Source organism: Bombyx mandarina, chromosome 21, assembly GCF_030267445.1.
Source record: "Bombyx mandarina strain Sakado chromosome 21, ASM3026744v2".
NCBI lineage: Eukaryota > Metazoa > Arthropoda > Insecta > Lepidoptera > Bombycidae > Bombyx > Bombyx mandarina.
Window position 1 is genome coordinate 9,045,049 of NC_143227.1, and position 17,820 is coordinate 9,062,868.

A 17,820-nucleotide genomic window follows, 5' to 3' on the forward strand; every position below is an offset into this window, starting at 1 on the left:
ATAATATTATAATCCACGAACCGTTTGTTTAGAAAGTCATTTCGATTCAAATCAAACTTCATAAAAAAAATCAAAAAAATCAAACTTTTATTTAAATTTTGAGAAGTCCGTAGAAGATAATTAAATACCACCGCAAAAATATATTGTCATTATAATTTATTATGTAAAAACACTTAATTTAGTTGTGGCAGTATTAAATTTTGTGTAAAAAAAAATTTATTTATGAAATTGGTAAACAATGTCAACTACCGTACCTACTTTCGTTTTTCAAATCATCGTTTTAAAACCAACTAATTCGAAGAAAACGGAAAATAAAATTAAAATAAAGCTCACCGATTTTATTCCAATAAATGTAAAAATGCATTATTTTGTCTTGAGTAGAATCTTTAGTTGAATCAAGAAATGAAGGTTCAAACATTAAAAAGTAATGCATTTAAAAATTCCCACTATCATCTTTGACATGTAAAAAGTTGAATTAAAAAATAGTCCTTATAGTCATAATGATATGTACTTATTTTAATTGCTCAATAAGCAAACATGTAGTTTATCTCACTTACTCTTAGCGCATGCAGTATTGTTATGAATGTGATAGAAAGATATCCGCGAGACACGTACGGCGTATGCCAGTATATTTTCGAGTGATAGATACAACCCGACCGATGTGAGTTGGCTAATATTATGAATAGAGTAATACGGAATATTAGCATATCAGAATTCGACGGATTACCGATACACGAATACAAGCTGTATTACGAATATCATAATGAATACTAATATATCGGTCTCACCCTTAGTGACCAGTTCATAGATTATACACTTAATATATTTGAGGACCAGTTGCATAGATTATACACTTAATATATTTGAGATAGATGCGCAACTCTCATTTTTATTTTTGCTTTAGTTAGAGCCCGGGACAGCAGGCGTCGCTGCTGTCGATTATTAGTCTCCCTACCAGTTGCGCCCAGGATTGCGAAGGCAACAGACGTTTCGCTATTTTCATAGATCGTGACGTCTACTGTGTAGCGTATCTTCATCAAAAGAAATCCCATAAAAACAGCATGGCTGTTAATGATGTCTGGGAAAGAATTCAAAACTCTTTTTCTCTTCAATGTTCTATTGACGAATTAAAAAGGAGGACAAATTCGTGAGACATTCGTAAGCAAGTGTAGGAGGAAGCGCAAACGGGTTCGCAAATTGAGTACCGAACCCATTTGCACAGCCGCTAAGTTTGCGAATGAATGAACGTTGGACGGCCCTTCACATGCGCGCAAATATTCGTACATTGTACGAATGTTTGCGCGCATTGTGAGTGGCCGGCATTAGAAAAACATAAAACGGAAATACTATAGTCATATACATACAAAGCGAATAGATTATAATACCTTTCTCTTCTTCCCTCTTTCTTTCTGTTCTCTCATCCCTTCTCTTTTAGATCCCACTCCGCCTCGCCAATGCTTAAAGGCTTATTACATTTGGCTGAATTTAGTCGACTGAATTCAGAAGAAAATTTAGAAGCTTCTGATTACACTGTTCTAAATTCAGTTACTGTATCAATTGTCAGTTTATACGCCACGAAGTAAGACGTGTCGTGTGCGTAAGAGGATGGCCCCAGTATTGTCTAGACAACGACAAAATTTTTATTTTTTGTTTCAATTTCTCAAAATAAAAAAAAATAAAAACAAGAATACCGGTGAACAAATATTTAATGCTGTGCGGAATGTTAGCAAATATGAACATTATGAGTGATTTAGAACCAGCAGACTTCAAAAATTATCTATAAATGGATTCGATCTTGTTTGACCTAATATTAAACCTTGTGACACCATTTATTCAAAAGCAGGATACTATCCTACGATAGTCTATTATATAACTATTATTAACTATTACATATCTAATCCTACGATAGTATGAGTCCAAAAGAAATATTGGTTAGATTGGTTGTAACATTAAGATTTCTGGCAACAGGAAATTCGTATCAAGATTTAAAATTTAGTAAATATTAGTAATTTAGTAGTAATTAGTAAATATTTTCTTTAATAAAAATAAGTGTATTAAACTAAATAAACACTATCTATGCTTTTAAGCCTTTTCCCTAAAAAGCTTTCAGATTGATTGATCGACGGGAAGTTTTTCCACTGAAATAATTTTTATACTTTTCTGGTTTTTAGCTTTTATTTTGTCCACTATCCTAGTAGTACTACATAATTTTTAAACATTCTGATTTTTATAATTTAAAGAGTCAGTTGTCTCACAATTCATTGCGTTAGCGATTTTGGAAAAACTACCATATCTTATTGTCATTAATTGGTTAAATGTCAACGTCTTCAGAATTTTAACACAACATTGAACGATTTGAAATTTAAATCTATATTTATTGTATTATTTAAATTCGGTCGTACACAAACGATGTGCTTGTGATTTAACCACAAACGGATAAGGTAATAACGTTTTTATTATAGTGCTAGACTAATTAGTAATATTTAAACCTAATTTAATTCCTAATTCCGCAGAAATCATGTATTCACCGCGACAAAAGCTTATGTGGTTTGCGTTTAATTCAAGAATGATAATAATTTTATTGCAAGCTGTATCGAATCTCATCATACCTGATCACGACGCTAAGGTTTTCGTCAGTCCGGAAGACCCCACTATGTACAAAAGTTGGTTAGATAGTATAGTTGATAAACTTTTCGGCGGTTTTAAAAGATGGGATGCTCAATATTTTATACACATTGCTCAGTATGGATACACGTATGAGAATTGTTTAGCATTTAATCCGTTTTACCCCCTGAGCGTGCGATATTTTGCCTACGGGCTAAATAGCGCTATTGGAACATTTCTTAATTTTCATAGTTGCTTATTATTATCTGCGACAATAATTAACATCTGTTTGTTTTTGAAGTCTGCAGACATCTTGCATCAATTAAGCTTGAGAATCTTAAAAAGTGAATGTAGAGCTTATAAGTCTGTCATATTGTATAGCATTAACCCTGCAAGTATATTTTTTTCTGCTCCATATTCTGAGACACTATTTGCTTGGATGTCATTCTACACAATGTTGAAATGCACAGATAGTGAAACATTAAGGTTTGCTAATATTGATATATTGAGTGGCATACCTGCAGGGCTTTCAATTATTACAAGATCAAATGGTATTGTAAATTTGGGTTTTATATTTTATACAAGTTTTAAGAATATTATTGAAAGAACACTTCCTGAAATTGTGTACAAATATAAGACATTAAAGTGTAGGATAATACTTCCTTTGTTATTGTTGCCTTTATTCATATCATTCATGGCACTGTTCTTAACTATAATAATTGCAATTATACCATTTCTTTTGGTTCAAACTTACAATTATTTTAAATACTGTGTACCTAGTGAACATAATTTACCTGAATTTTTAATAAAAGCAGACTATGTTTTGCCTGGTACAGCTGAAAGTCCTTGGTGTAATTACTCAATACCTTTATCCTACAGTTATATTCAAAGTCAATATTGGGATGTAGGGTTTTTTAAATATTACAAATTAAAGCAAATCCCTAATTTCATTCTTGCTGCTCCTATACTTATTTTATTAAATTATTATTGTTTACTGTATTTTTTTAACAATTTTAAGCTATGTTTGAAACTTGGTTTAAAGTTCAGTTCATTAAGTGGTTACTCAACTAAGACTTCTTGCAGATCAAAACAGTGTGCTAAAGGATTTGGTGCAAATGATCCTGCTCTTTACTTATATGTGGTTCATGTATTTTTTCTATCTATATTTTGTATTTTTTTTGTTCACATTCAAGTTACAACTAGACTCCTGGCTTCCGCTAGCCCTGTATTGTACTGGATTTGTTCAAGTAAATTAAATGCTGGTCCTACTCCGACATCTGAACAAAACACTATTAATGAACATTTCCGTGAAATTACAACAGGAAAGAAAATTCCATCACATCATTTGTCTATTGCCAATTTAGAGGGATTAGACAACATGTACAGCAAATGGAAAACTTTTATAATATCAAGAAAAATGCTTGATTTTCAATCTCGCTTGATACAGTATTATTTTATAGGGTACTTTGTTGCTGGTACAATTTTGTTTTCAAATTTTTATCCGTGGACATAGAAAATGTACAGTATAAAACAACATATCCTTTTATGAATCAATTATGTGATTGTTTAGAAGCATATCAGATGTTTAATTATTTAACTGTTATTCAGCATAAAGAATCAAAGATTAGGTAGCAAGCAATCTAAGAAGTTTGAAATTAAATAGGGGACCATAACTTAGGAAATGTAGGCAAATCTTATGTTAATTTTGAATTCTCAATATTTGTTTTAAATGTATTCGGAAGGCTATTAATTCTATACTATTTTAATACTAACAGAACATTGTTTCACAATGACCTTTTTTACAAAAAGGGTTGTGTTCTGGTGTTTAATAGCAGTCTGAAAACCACTAGACCTACTTAAATGAATGCATGCAAGTAAACTTAAAAAAAAATATCTACATTTTATATTTCGCTCTCATGATAAATTATAAAATAGAAATAGATGAGCTTTCAGGTAGTAGTACACACATATTATTTATTCCAAATTTAATGCTGGATGATGGAATTGGATAATAGAAAGTATTAAGTTTTACTTTATGCAATAAATTAAACAATAATTATTGTGGCCTTGTAATAAAAGTAATTTACTTAGTTAAAATTTATGTTATATATTGCATATCATGGGTATATATATAGTTGAATGAAATCAAAATCAAATATAGGATTGTAATACTTTTCCCAAAGTAATGCAATTAATTACATATCAAGGAGTGAAATGTTATTTGGTCTGTGACATTTTACTTAATACGCGAAATTTATCTTTGGAATTACTCATAAATGTGCGTTTAATTTGGTGTTAGCTTATACGGTTCGATATTTTTAATTGTACTGCAATTAAGTTTACTCCATTTAATAATTAGTTGAAGAATTTTATTCATAACATTTTTTTTAATTTTAAACTTTAAATGGCTCTCCTGTTATGTTGCAAAAATGTCACTCAAACCAAATAGCCTTTCACCCCTCGATATGGTAGAGTAATTAAAGTATTTAAAAATTATTATTATCCAAGTAAGACTGCCAATAATAAGCTATGCTATGCCCATTTAAATTATAATCATAAGACCTAAGACATAAGCTTGACAATTTAGCCATTTTTTCTAGTCATAGTGTGAGAAATACTTAAAAAAAATAACATAATTTAATTTATTTTCACTATTTTTATTGATAGAAATAAGACCATTAACACAAAAAACTAAATATCACTTATCAAAACTTAAATACTATATTTACTACTAAAATTTAATATCTTAAACATTCTGCTTGTCCGTCATTTCGCGCCGTCCATTTTAAATATTGCAATCACTAGGTTTTCTACAAATTTAAATCTACCTTTAATGAATTTCAATTACGCCTTATATCTCACTTAAAAAGGGTGTACTGGAATCGATCCCGAAAATCTTTTAAATTAGATAATAATTATATTACTTTTTTTTCTGCAGCCTACAAGTAAGAAAAACATTAGAATTTTCCCAATTTGTGCCATATTTTTTGTCAATAAACACAATTATAATCGGCAAACACGCGGAATATGCAATCACGGGTTATTCACAAAATGTAAACATCGTAATACAAAACTTTTTTTTTTAATCAATGTTTTCAAGTTTATTTCCGTTTCCGGTTGCGGGATCGGTATCTTTACACCACCGCGTATAAATGTGTACACTTTGCAAATACGATTATGCTTATTTTCATGCAATTTAGAAGTTTTACCTAAAAGCTGTTTTAAAAATTTATGGTTGTGAACTATCTTGCAATTACAGATAGTGATAGAATACACAATAATTGCAACAATTGCCTTTTAATAAATTAATGTGTAAAAACTGTGTACGACTTTTACTCAATAGCCTGTCATTGTGGTTGCTGTTGATGTGACCATGCGACGCTAGACTGATTTATTTTCTTTAAATTAATTAGGCCATGTCTAAAGATAAGTAGATTTGTATATCTAATCTTAAACTTATTAAATAGGATAGTAAGATAATTATGATATAAAACTGTTTTCATATTATGTCATAGCAATTCTGTTGAGACCAATGTTGGCATTTTAAAAATGATTAAAATGACATAATTATAGCTAAATAAGGAAATGTTGAAATTCCCAGTGGACCTAAATCACTATTTTCTCGCATTGAGGCCCCAAGGGTTCTATACACATACCAGAAAAAAAACAAGAAATCTTAGGTACCAAATACCATATCTAGTGAGATTACAGACTCCAGTTGTGAGTCAAATCGGGACCTGGTGCAGTATCCAGGGTATCTAACCAAATAACGAGGCAATAATTACTACTTCCCTTTACTCATTGAAGACTAACAAGAAAATTTTGGTATATAAAATTTTTGTATACTTCCATTCAGATAACATCAAATTGTGTCTTGTTACATTACTATTGAGTTCAATTAATTCAATCGGGAATCATATCTTATTTAGTGGAATTCGACATCATGCAATATGGTTTTACAAAAAGTATAAACCATTTTAGTCATTTCTATTAGACTCTGTGGACTTGGGGGAGTCCTGTGTAGAGTCGGGAAGCATAGCAGACATAGAAAGGTCGGCAGCGGTTTCCACACTAGGCTCACCGCCGCCGTCGCAGCCCTAGGCCACCGATAATGCTTGTCGCAATCGCTGGCGAGCTCGCTTCACGCGCTCCTCTTGGCGTCGCACATCTTCCTTAGTGATGGTCACTGCAGCAATCAGGGGTTGTTCTGGGTTTAAAAAAACACCTGGATTGTCTTTTATGGCTTGTTTCGATCCTATTTGTCCTGAAATAATTAAAGAGTTGTTAAAAATGCAGAAAGTTTGTAATATTCATGAGTTTACAAATTTAAGTTCCTATGCTTAATTAAAGTAAGTTTTCTTGTTATTCAAAAGGTTCTTTTTGATATAGTAAAGCGTGGGGTTTAGAATAATGTGACCAAAAATATGTCATATTGATATACATAAATTAATAAAAAAAATTATATTTTTAAAACTTTATTCCCTTGGATATGCCAGAGAAAGATGGTCATGTATAGTCTGTAATTTGTAATTTGTCAAATATAATAATTCAGTTAAAGGCTAACATTATCAGTATCTAAAGCATCTATAAACTTTAATATATTTTAGAATATGTATATATCCAAATTAAATAATTTATCACTGAAAACGAAATTAATATCTGTTCAGAATAAGACTGTTGGATGTCAAGCTGCAATAATGCCCATTTTCAAGTTCAAATTCATTCAATTAATTGTGATGATTTACGTCCAAAAATATGTTTTATAAAATTTCAGTGACCTATTTCCTTGATGTTACTCACTGAATTTAGAACCAATGACCAATTCGAAATGTTAATATTATATCGATATATATTTTATACTATATGGAATGGTACTGACAGATGTGCTGGATATATCCCGAAGCTTCATTTTAACACCAGAATCGAACATTATTCAAGTATACAAGATAATGGAAGTCCCCTACAGTGCCTATTAGCCTTACAAACATTCAATTCGTCGAGTCCTAAAGGATAAGATAGACGCATTCGCATCGAGCGAATCGAAAACCATGAATGTACGTCTTTCATATACTCTGTGTACTTTACGTACGTGTATGTTTTGTAATATTGCAATAATCACAGAACAATTTTGAGTTCTCGTGGCCTGCGGGATAAGAAGCCCGGTGCATTCGTATCACCACACCAGCACAGTCGCATCGCCAGATGCGATTCGAATCGCGCAGTAAAAATATAATTAGCGTAATTACAGGTAGTAGGGGGTCTTGTGACCCTGCACGGGTAGTTACCACTACATCGCCTATTTTTCCTGCAAAGCAGTAGTGCACTTCAATTTGAGGCGTGCAGCAACCGTATTGAGACTCAGACCTAGTCTTAGGGTACCCACCTTGGGGCATTTACGTTGTTGATGTCTATGGATGGTTGATGTCAATCTGTGGTATTTACTTAACACCAGATATTTGACATGATATTAAAGTTTTAAAACAGCTAAATAGTTTCTAATATGTAGATTTTTTTTACCAGTAATAGGTTGTGAAGATACATGCAGTGCTGTAGCCAATGACTGGATAGTGGTGGCATCAGAAGTGTATGGTCCCAAGGATTTGATGTATTTTGGTAGACTCGTAGTTCCAATTACACCATTTGCATCACAAGCTGTCAATCCCTGAAATTTTTTTCTCTTATCGGTAAACTTGCTCAGTGGTTAACTGTTTAGTAAGTGTTTAAAAGTAAGTAGAAGTCTTACCTCTAGTCTTTTTTCCCAAAATAATTGTTTAGGCTTTTCCTGTGTCCCATGCTTGAGATCTGTTTTAACTTTACTGTCTTGAGTTTTGTAGACTGTCACAGGCTGTTTGAATATTGATGCTGTTTGACGAATTGGTGGCACTAATGAGGCATCATTACGTACACCCCTATTTAAATAAAATGATTAAATCTTTAATCTAATGTATTCTAATTTTGGTAACAAAACTGCAAAGAATCTTACTGGTGGTAGGGCATCTTGTGATCCTCCACACCCATGAATCAGTACCTACCCACCAGCCTATCCATTTCTACCACAAAACAGTCATGTGTTCTGGTTCCAGTGTTAGGACAGTTGCTATACTACATAATTGAGATTTACATTGTGATGTCTGTAGGCTTCAGGTAACCACCTAACACCAGATGAGATTTTAACTTTTTTACCCACATATGCAATAAATAAAATAAAAAGAGACACATATGTCTTGTATTGCCTTTTTTGTGCCATCAAAATAGTTAAAACAACAGTGTATCATAATTGAAATTAATTTCCTTTAGAGCGGCAGAGAACATTTGTTAACATTATATTCATGCTATTCGTTGATGTTTCACCGTGCAGAACATCAACCTTAGTTACATAACATTATAAACGAAAAAAAACAAAACAAAAAAAAACCAAAATACCAAACACAAACAACAGCATCACAACATTTAACCATGAGACACAAATGTATTATGATGCACTAAGCCAGAATGTTATTAACAATAATGCTACATAACAGCTACTGTAATATAAGTGTGTAAAGAATTTAACTACTGGTGCCAAATGATAAAGATATTTCAGATACAGATCTAAAATTTGGAATTTTGTTACTCCATTAAGAGTTTTATGTTTGTGGCCTAAAGTGGTTGATGAATGAGAGGTGTTTAGACATAGATCCGCACCTGTACAAGAAGATTGTAAAATGATTTCAAAGCTTTAATAAGCCTAAGCTTGTTAAACTAAATGATATTATGGTAATAATTCAATCGATTTTGAAGCTGTGCAACTGTTGAAACCTTTAGTGATGAACATTACAATTACCCAAACTTGCGGTAATGAATAATCCACTTAATACTAGGCAATTGACCCAGTATTAAGGTAAACATTATAATTTAAGCGTCTATTGAACATAACAGCATTACAGATGAAAAACACAAAGCACAGAATTGCACTAACAACTCACAACACAAGATAAGTTAGGACACTAATGGGAACCTGTAGTCAAACTGCGCTCGTGCTTTCTTGGCCTTGCACAGCAACATTGTGTTTATCTGACCTTGCTGAAAGTCGAAACACGACAGGTCCACACTATCACCGAGATAACGAACAAGCTCTGGCTTACTGCGAAACTTTTTACCTGTTGGACTACAGAAAATATTGTCATCAGAAAGTGGTGGTTCAGTTATGGTTTTCAAGCCCTCTTATGATGATAAATGTGATGTGCTGTTAGAAATTTAAGAGATTAGTAGTTTGTTTCCAATTGCATATAGTTTTCCCTAGTAATAATAAGTTTCAATATTTTTCAACAATTATAATTTTAGCATATAAACAAATGGTTACATTTAAATTTCTTACATCTATCCGTGATTTCTTTTTGTAATTTTTACAACTAATCATAATTATATTGACTTGATTACCTGTAATAATAAACATCAACCTTCCCTGCCGACAGACCTGTTTTTCTAACTACTTCCTCTCTTTGCCAGCCTTTGGGTAACGCTGAACAATCGGATCTTTTTCTTTCGATAGATATGTTCATATTTACGGTTTATTTCTTTCTTCTTAATAAATCAAACCACACTAATATTCCAATTTCAATTTAGAGAATGTTTTGAGTATGACCATAGATTAAACACTTAATATATTATGACCCTACTACACATTTCATGTAAACCATAGACCTATATAGGTAAACACTGAAACAGGTATGTTTAGGTGAATGAAGTTAGCCCCTCAAAAAAATTTTTCTTTCCTATTTTCTACTTATTTTCTATTAATTCGTTTGTTCATCATTTGTTCTTGATTGTTCACTGTTAATAATTGTTTGTTCTGCATTTATTTATTTTAAAAAGATTATTAAAAATATATGTACAAGTTAGCCCCTCGATTGCAATTTTTAATATTTTTTCGTCCTTAATGACTCGTAAATATTCATTTTCGATTGTTCTTATATAAAACACGTTTGTTCTCTTTCGAAATTACTCGTTTTTTGTTTAATTTACTATTTGTATTAGTTGATTAAATGTATGCAAAATATGTGTACTGCGCATGCGTCAACTATAATGCCTAAACTTTGTACCGTCTACGCGGTTTTAATCGAGAGAAAAAAAAACATATATAAATCCTGAAGGAGCAATTGATTGGTATGTATACAGTTTAATTAAAAAAATTAAAAAATAAATAAATGAAATAATGTACATTGGCGTAAAGTTAGACCAAATACATTTTTTCCATCCTCCAAAAAGATTAAGTCAATAATATGTTCATTATTTATCTTTCAAGAGATAATGTAGGTATACATTATAATAACTTTTTTACACAGTCGAAATTATATTCCTAACATTAGTAAAATAACATTTTAATATTTTTTTTATAGGTTATGTATTGAAAGTGTTGGAAAATTATTTCATGTTTTAGCTGGAAAACGACATTGAGAATTATATGCAATACAAGATAATGGGCTGCATCAAATGAATTCGAATGAAACCAAACTGTTTACCATCCAAATTCGATTGTCGGGCAGATAGAAAACGAAAATTCACTCAAAGTGAACCTCGACCTGCATTTGTGAAACGGCAAAGACTCACTATTGTCAAGGAGATTGAAGAGACGACTATAAATGAGATGTGTTATATTATTATACCTTTGCCATCTTGTAGTCAAGGTAGGTGTAACTGTCAATAATTAGTAACACTCACAGATCTCATAATCAAATAACAATATCAGAAAAAAGGAGAATAGTTAGTTAGTTAGTGGAAGTAGCCAAAATGGGCAAGTGGACCTCAGTTCCTATTACATAAGGTACTAGGAAGTTTGTGATAATGAAAATTTATCACAGTGTAATATCACTTACTTACTTTAACAGTGAAGGAAAACATTGTGATGAAACCTGCACACCTAAATGTTCTTAGGATTTTCTTAGGTGTGTAATCCACCAACCAGCACTAGGCCAGCGTGGTGGACTAAGGCCTAAAAACCCTCTCAATGGTAGTGGAGGCCAGTGTCCAGCAAGGGGATATATTATATGGGCTGATGATGATGACTAGGAAGTTACATACTACTACTACTACTACTACTACTACTACTACTACTACTACTACTACTACTACTACTACTACTACTACTACTACTACTACTACTACTACTACTACTACAGTACACATATAATCCTATATATTTACAAACTATAAGTTTGTTGGGTACCTAGAAATTGCTAACATTATTTCATATTTCCAGATGTCCAGCCACTTGAAAATAGGTGTAGTAATGACAAAGCTATCCAAGTAGCTCCAGCACAGGAACACAAAGGCAAGGCAAGTGTGTATTGCCACATCACCCCTAAATATATCTGAAGCAAGTACAAGTAAACAATCAGAACCAGCAAAAAGAAAACTGTTGTTCCTGAGGACAAATTTGACAGTGATGAGTCAAATGCACCAGCAACAGAAGGATCAACAGTTGACTATGAGTCATCTCTCTATATCTCCACTCCATCAAAGACTTGTGCACTGCAGACTATAGCTCTCAAGAAGACTAAAAAAGTTGAAAAAATGAATGTGTTAACAATTTTATCTAAAGTGAAAAATAAACCACGTTTATATATTGGTCTTCCACAAGAATTACATTTCATAATAGGCTTGATTGAGAAACATACAAATGTTTCTGAACAAAATATTATATTATGTTTGATGAGAATAAAATTAAATAGAACATTCTCTCAATTGGCTGATGATTTCGATCTATCTGTAAGTCAAGCAAGCAATATATTTTTCAACAAACTCCCAGAAATTGCAAATGTAATATCACCCCTTGTTAGAGTATAAAAAAAACAATACAATAAATATATATGCAGGAAGGATAATTGATGTCAACTTGGTGGAAAATAGAAAGTTTTTAGATAGTTTGCCACCTACAAGACTCTTTAATTAAATAAGTAATCCTTACTTATAAATATGAATTTTTGTAAGTATTTTCACTCTTCATTCAAAAACTACTGAACAGATTTTAATAAGACTTCTATGCTGGTCTTGAATGGCTAGCAACTCATTATTATTTTGATTCTGTTTTCCACAAATGTGCTAAATATGGGCTTATATATATGAAAAGGAATAAATATTAATGTTATGTAACCTTTGTACCTGTATGTTAAGAATAATTTTTAAATAAAACATATTTAAATTGAAATATTATTTTTATTAAATCACATTCACTTTGTACACATCAATATTTTGTACTCCCTAAAAGGAAAATAGGTATGAAGATTTTTTTAAGTATTTAACATTACATTTTTGTGTAAGATTAGAAAAATGTTATTCTTCCAAAAAGAAACTACATTACCTAACAACTGTGCAACTTACTCGGGATCAAAATCAATACTAATTATAGTGACCTGATTATTTTTTTCAAAGTTGCTGTTTGCTACACAAAAGTAGCAAGTTTTACTTTTAGTATAATACATATGCATTTGAACTTGTGCATAATATCTTTCTTTAATTTTTTTTTGCCATTTTATTTATGGAAACAGCATTACACACTTGCTTTTTTGTAGATGTATCAAAAAAACATAATTTATGATTTTTTTTAGCATAGTGGGCAATACCCTATTATTCATATTAATTATATACGGTAATGCGAAAATTATTTCTTTACTGAATTATTTAAGAATGATAGGCATAATATAATATTTTAATACGCTATCTTGGTTTATAATTTTTAATCTATTATTTAAAAATAAGTTATCTATAATATTTTTAATTTCTTTATTTATCGGGTGGTCACAGTCATTATTATAAAAATAGAAATTTTGAGGAAATACAAATGTTTAATACAAATTATTTTGATAATCGAAATAAATTAATATCAATCCAAATTAATATTTCAACTATGAAAATTGTATGGTATGTAAACAGAAATATATTTTATAATTATAATGATTATTTATTCCATGCAGTGTCGGTTAGAGAAGCTGTGCAAATTAGAATAAATTCTAATAAAGAATAAGAATAAACTTTGAAGAGAAGAAAAGAGCTTTCTTCGAAGCTCAATTCTACAAGGTATTCAATCAGATAGCTATCTATCTCTGTCTTTCCTGTATGAAATTTTGGTATGTCGAAATATTGGATAAATCCAGCAAAGCTAAATAGAGTATTTACCTAAAAAATATGTTTATGCTTAAAGTCACGTGTTTATGTTATTCGAAAATATTAACCAATTTTTCAATCGAAGATTAAAACAACATTAATACTGAGAATGAATATTTATTTATAAAATACACATATATGTTTTGACCACAAATTTTGCACGATAATTAAAATTATATTCATTAATATTCATTTAAATAAATATTAATTAATCTTCTTCTATAACTCATAGTCAACTGTTGATCCTTCTTTTGCTGGTGCATTTGACTCATCACTGTCAAATTTGTCCTCAGGAACAACAGTTTTCTTTTTGCTGGTTCTGATTGTTTACTTGTACTTGCTTCAGATATATTTAGGGGTGATGTGGCAATACACACTTGCCTTGCCTTTGTGTTCCTGTGCTGGAGCTACTTGGATAGCTTTGTCATTACTACACCTATTTTCAAGTGGCTGGACATCTGGAAATATGAAATAATGTTAGCAATTTCTAGGTACCCAACAAACTTATAGTTTGTAAATATATAGGATTATATGTGTACTGTAGTATAATAACCGGCAAACTTCTTGAGCATTTGTCGACGTAGTGGGGGTAAGTTTGCGCATGGTACACTCACGTGCAAAAACATTACTTACTCTGCGTCATAATGCTATTAAATTATTAAAATCAACATATGTATTTATTTATATATTTATTAGAACATCAACAAAACATATAGGTTAATAATTGTAATAATTTAATCTTGGGGTAAAATAGATATTCCTTCTATTAAGTCAAAACTAGAGCTGTTGCCAGGTCTTGGTTCAGTTGAAGCGAAGCTGGTATTTGTAATTTTTTTTTCGTTATCATAATCTTGACCATCATCATCATCACTGTTTTCATCACCCGAGTCGCTATCATCGTGATGAGTCGACATAGGGCTCATCGGCGTAGTTTACAACTCGGTCGATTCGGTCTTCTTTTTTGTCTATAATTAATTATTTTTTGAAGATATTCGATTCGTAGTAATCGAATGTTACTTTTTTCATTTACCAGCTTCCGATTATTTTCTGTTCTTTTTTCCATCTGAAGCCTAGCTCTTTCATAATCCGTCGTAAGCTTAATTCCGAGCCATTAAAATTTATATCTTCTTTAAATTTTTCGAAGCCTTTCTACGGTATGGAGTTTCGCTGCTTGTTATGTAGTTATTATGATTACATCTTTTTATTACAGATTGAACGAAACTATCCATTCCGGTAACTTTCTTCTTCCCTGATCTTTTCTTACCCGGAGTCCGAAACACGGCGAGCAAGCCAGAGCCTTTAGCTTCGTTAATAATGCACCTAACAGTACTCACTGATGTTTTTGTTGCTTCCGAAGTCTGTTTTAATTTTTCCATATCATTCTTCCCATGTTTTATAAAGAAGCAATATACGTCGTACACAAATTTTCTACCCTTTCTTTTAAGTACTACACCAGTTTGTCACGGCATAGTGTATGTTTTATAAAAAATCAACAAACACTCAACAAATAGCAATGGCAACAAAGTCCACAAGCAATTATAACAAATAACTTAACGATTAATAACGATAGACTTTCCACTGTACGCAAGCGTACTTTTGGGAGCAAGCGGAATGAGGGCGCAGTGCGGGACGCAGGGTTCGACTGATCTACCAATAACGCGCTCGATACGATTTCCCCTGCCGTCGCGCCTCACCCTCACCACCAAAGTGATCTAAAATTCGGTTCTGCGCAGTCAAGGTCATTTGCTCACGAAGTTTGCCGATTACTATAGTAGTAGTAGTAGTAGTATGTAACTTCCTAGTCATCATCATCAGCCCATATAATATATCCCCTTGCTGGACACTGGCCTCCACTACCATTGAGAGGGTTTTTAGGCCTTAGTCCACCACGCTGGCCTAGTGCTGGTTGGTGGATTACACACCTAAGAAAATCCTAAGAACATTTAGGTGTGCAGGTTTCATCACAATGTTTTCCTTCACTGTTAAAGTAAGTAAGTGATATTACACTGTGATAAATTTTCATTATCACAAACTTCCTAGTACCTTATGTAATAGGAACTGAGGTCCACTTGCCCATTTTAGCTACTTCCACTAACTAACTAACTATTCTCCTTTTTTCTGATATTGTTATTTGATTATGAGATCTGTGAGTGTTATTAATTATTGACAGTTACACCTACCTTGACTACAAGATGGCAAAGGTATAATAATATAACACATCTCATTTTTAGTCGTCTCTTCAATCTCCTTGACAATAGTGAGTCTTTGCCGTTTCACAAATGCAGGTCGAGGTTCACTTTGAGTGAATTTTCGTTTTCTATCTGCCCGACAATCGAATTTGGATGGTAAACAGTTTGGTTTCATTCGAATTCATTTGATGGAGCCCATTATCTTGTATTGCATATAATTCTCAATGTCGTTTTCCAGCTAAAACATGAAATAATTTTCCAACACTTTCAATACATAACCTATAAAAAAAATATTAAAATGTTATTTTACTAATGTTAGGAATATAATTTCGACTGTGTAAAAAAGTTATTATAATGTATACCTACATTATCTCTTGAAAGATAAATAATGAACATATTATTGACTTAATCTTTTTGGAGGATGGAAAAAATGTATTTGGTCTAACTTTACGCCAATGTACATTATTTCATTTATTTATTTTTTAATTTTTTTAATTAAACTGTATACATACCAATCAATTGCTCCTTCAGGATTTATATTTGTTTTTTTTTCTCTCGATTAAAACCGCGTAGACCATAGATTATACACTTAATATGCGTAGACGGTACAAAGTTTAGGCATTATAGTTGACGCATGCGCAGTACACATATTTTGCATACATTTATTCAACTAATAAAAATAGTAAATTAAACAAAAAACGAGTAATTTCGAAAGAGAACAAACGTGTTTTATGTAAGAACAATCGAAAATGAATATTTACGAGTCATTAAGGATGAAAAAATATTAAAAATTGCATTAGAGGGGCTAACTTGTAGGTATATTTTTAAATATTTTTTTTAAATAAATAAATGCAGAACAAACAATTATTAACAGTGAACAATCATGAACAAATGATGAACAAACGTATTAATAGAAAATAAGTATAAAATAGGAACAATACTTCATTGGATCAAGTGAAGTAAGGTTAACTATCAACTTAATTTTTTTTTAAGGAATTTTGTGACCTGGTAACTAAGACCTTTAAGTTATGTCATTTTAATTTTAATTCTTATTTATATGAAAAATCATGAAGTGAAATGAAAATGATTAATAATAGTGTTCTGTGATGATTAATTTGAAACATTAATCAACTGGGATGAAGTCAAATCAAATGAGATGAAATGATTAGGGATGATTGTCAACTTTAAAACATATTTATAGGCATATAGTAAGAATTATATGCTCATATGCTTTTAGTCGTAAAGTGCGTTTTGTTTATGGTTTTTGAAATGAAACTCATTACACTGAATTACTTTAGCACTACTACTACTGTACTGAGCACTAATTAGTACAGGAAATGTAATCCATACACCGACAAATTTTTTTTTTCCTAATCTGTAAACTATCAAACTTTTTTGAAATGTAGCTTAAAAAATTGCGTTCAAAATTCTCTTCCAGTATTGGTTGAGATAGAAGTAAGATCCATTGAGTAGAATGTGTACCTACAAGCCATGCCAAAGCTAAGTCTATTGCACGATATGCGTAAGTGAGCTTTTAAAATATATATATAATTGATAATAAAATGTCACTGACTTCATTTTTCATTTATCTATCTATCTTTCAGTCCACATCAGTGGCGTAGCTACCCAGGGGCCAGGCGGGGCAGTGCCCCGGGGCCCTCAAGCTCAGGGGGCCCTCGAATCTATACCAGAAATCTCGATTGAACTGAACTTATGAAAATTTCTCCTATTTTTAAAACAAATATGATAGGTTGCAGCCCCACTTTAATCATGACAACTCAGTTGAGAGAAAATCAAAAGTTATGCCTAGGGAATTCCCCTAAATTCTTTCTGTAGGTTGGCAGTGTTGTCAATTTGACGGATAGTGATATGTGCGTTTTATTAT

The 17,820-nt window shown here is 31.7% G+C and overlaps 2 protein-coding genes and 1 long non-coding RNA gene across 5 annotated transcripts; 2 read left to right on the forward strand and 1 right to left on the reverse strand.

Annotated features, from left to right (window-relative positions):
• The first annotated feature begins 2,019 nt into the window (after positions 1–2,019).
• On the forward strand, positions 2,020–5,926 carry PIG-V (phosphatidylinositol glycan anchor biosynthesis class V). The gene is made up of 2 exons (XM_028171741.2): positions 2,020–2,441; positions 2,514–5,926. The coding sequence occupies exon 2, from the start codon at positions 2,519–2,521 to the stop codon at positions 4,115–4,117; it is 1,599 nt and encodes a 532-aa protein (XP_028027542.2). The 5' UTR covers positions 2,020–2,441; positions 2,514–2,518; the 3' UTR covers positions 4,118–5,926.
• On the reverse strand, positions 5,246–10,310 carry MBD-like (methyl-CpG-binding domain protein 2). Of its 2 annotated transcripts, XM_089736559.1 has the most exons (5): positions 10,024–10,310; positions 9,602–9,751; positions 8,348–8,513; positions 8,122–8,266; positions 5,246–6,868 (listed from the first exon to the last, which is right to left on the reverse strand). In XM_089736559.1, the coding sequence occupies exons 1-5, from the start codon at positions 10,143–10,145 to the stop codon at positions 6,702–6,704; spliced, it is 750 nt and encodes a 249-aa protein (XP_089592685.1). In that variant the 5' UTR covers positions 10,146–10,310; the 3' UTR covers positions 5,246–6,701. The 2 variants fall into 2 exon arrangements, with proteins under 2 accessions (XP_089592685.1, XP_028027552.1); XM_028171751.2 differs by lacking the exon at positions 9,602–9,751 and having other exon boundaries at positions 10,024–10,299.
• Positions 10,311–10,324: 14 nt separating this feature from the next.
• Positions 10,325–12,790, forward strand: LOC149500461 (uncharacterized). 2 transcript variants are annotated; one of them, XR_016324932.1, is made up of 3 exons: positions 10,325–10,749; positions 11,024–11,270; positions 11,843–12,790. It is a non-coding gene; the product is annotated as an uncharacterized LOC149500461 (long non-coding RNA). The 2 variants fall into 2 exon arrangements; XR_016324931.1 differs by lacking the exon at positions 10,325–10,749 and having other exon boundaries at positions 10,869–11,270.
• The last annotated feature ends 5,030 nt before the right edge of the window (positions 12,791–17,820 follow it).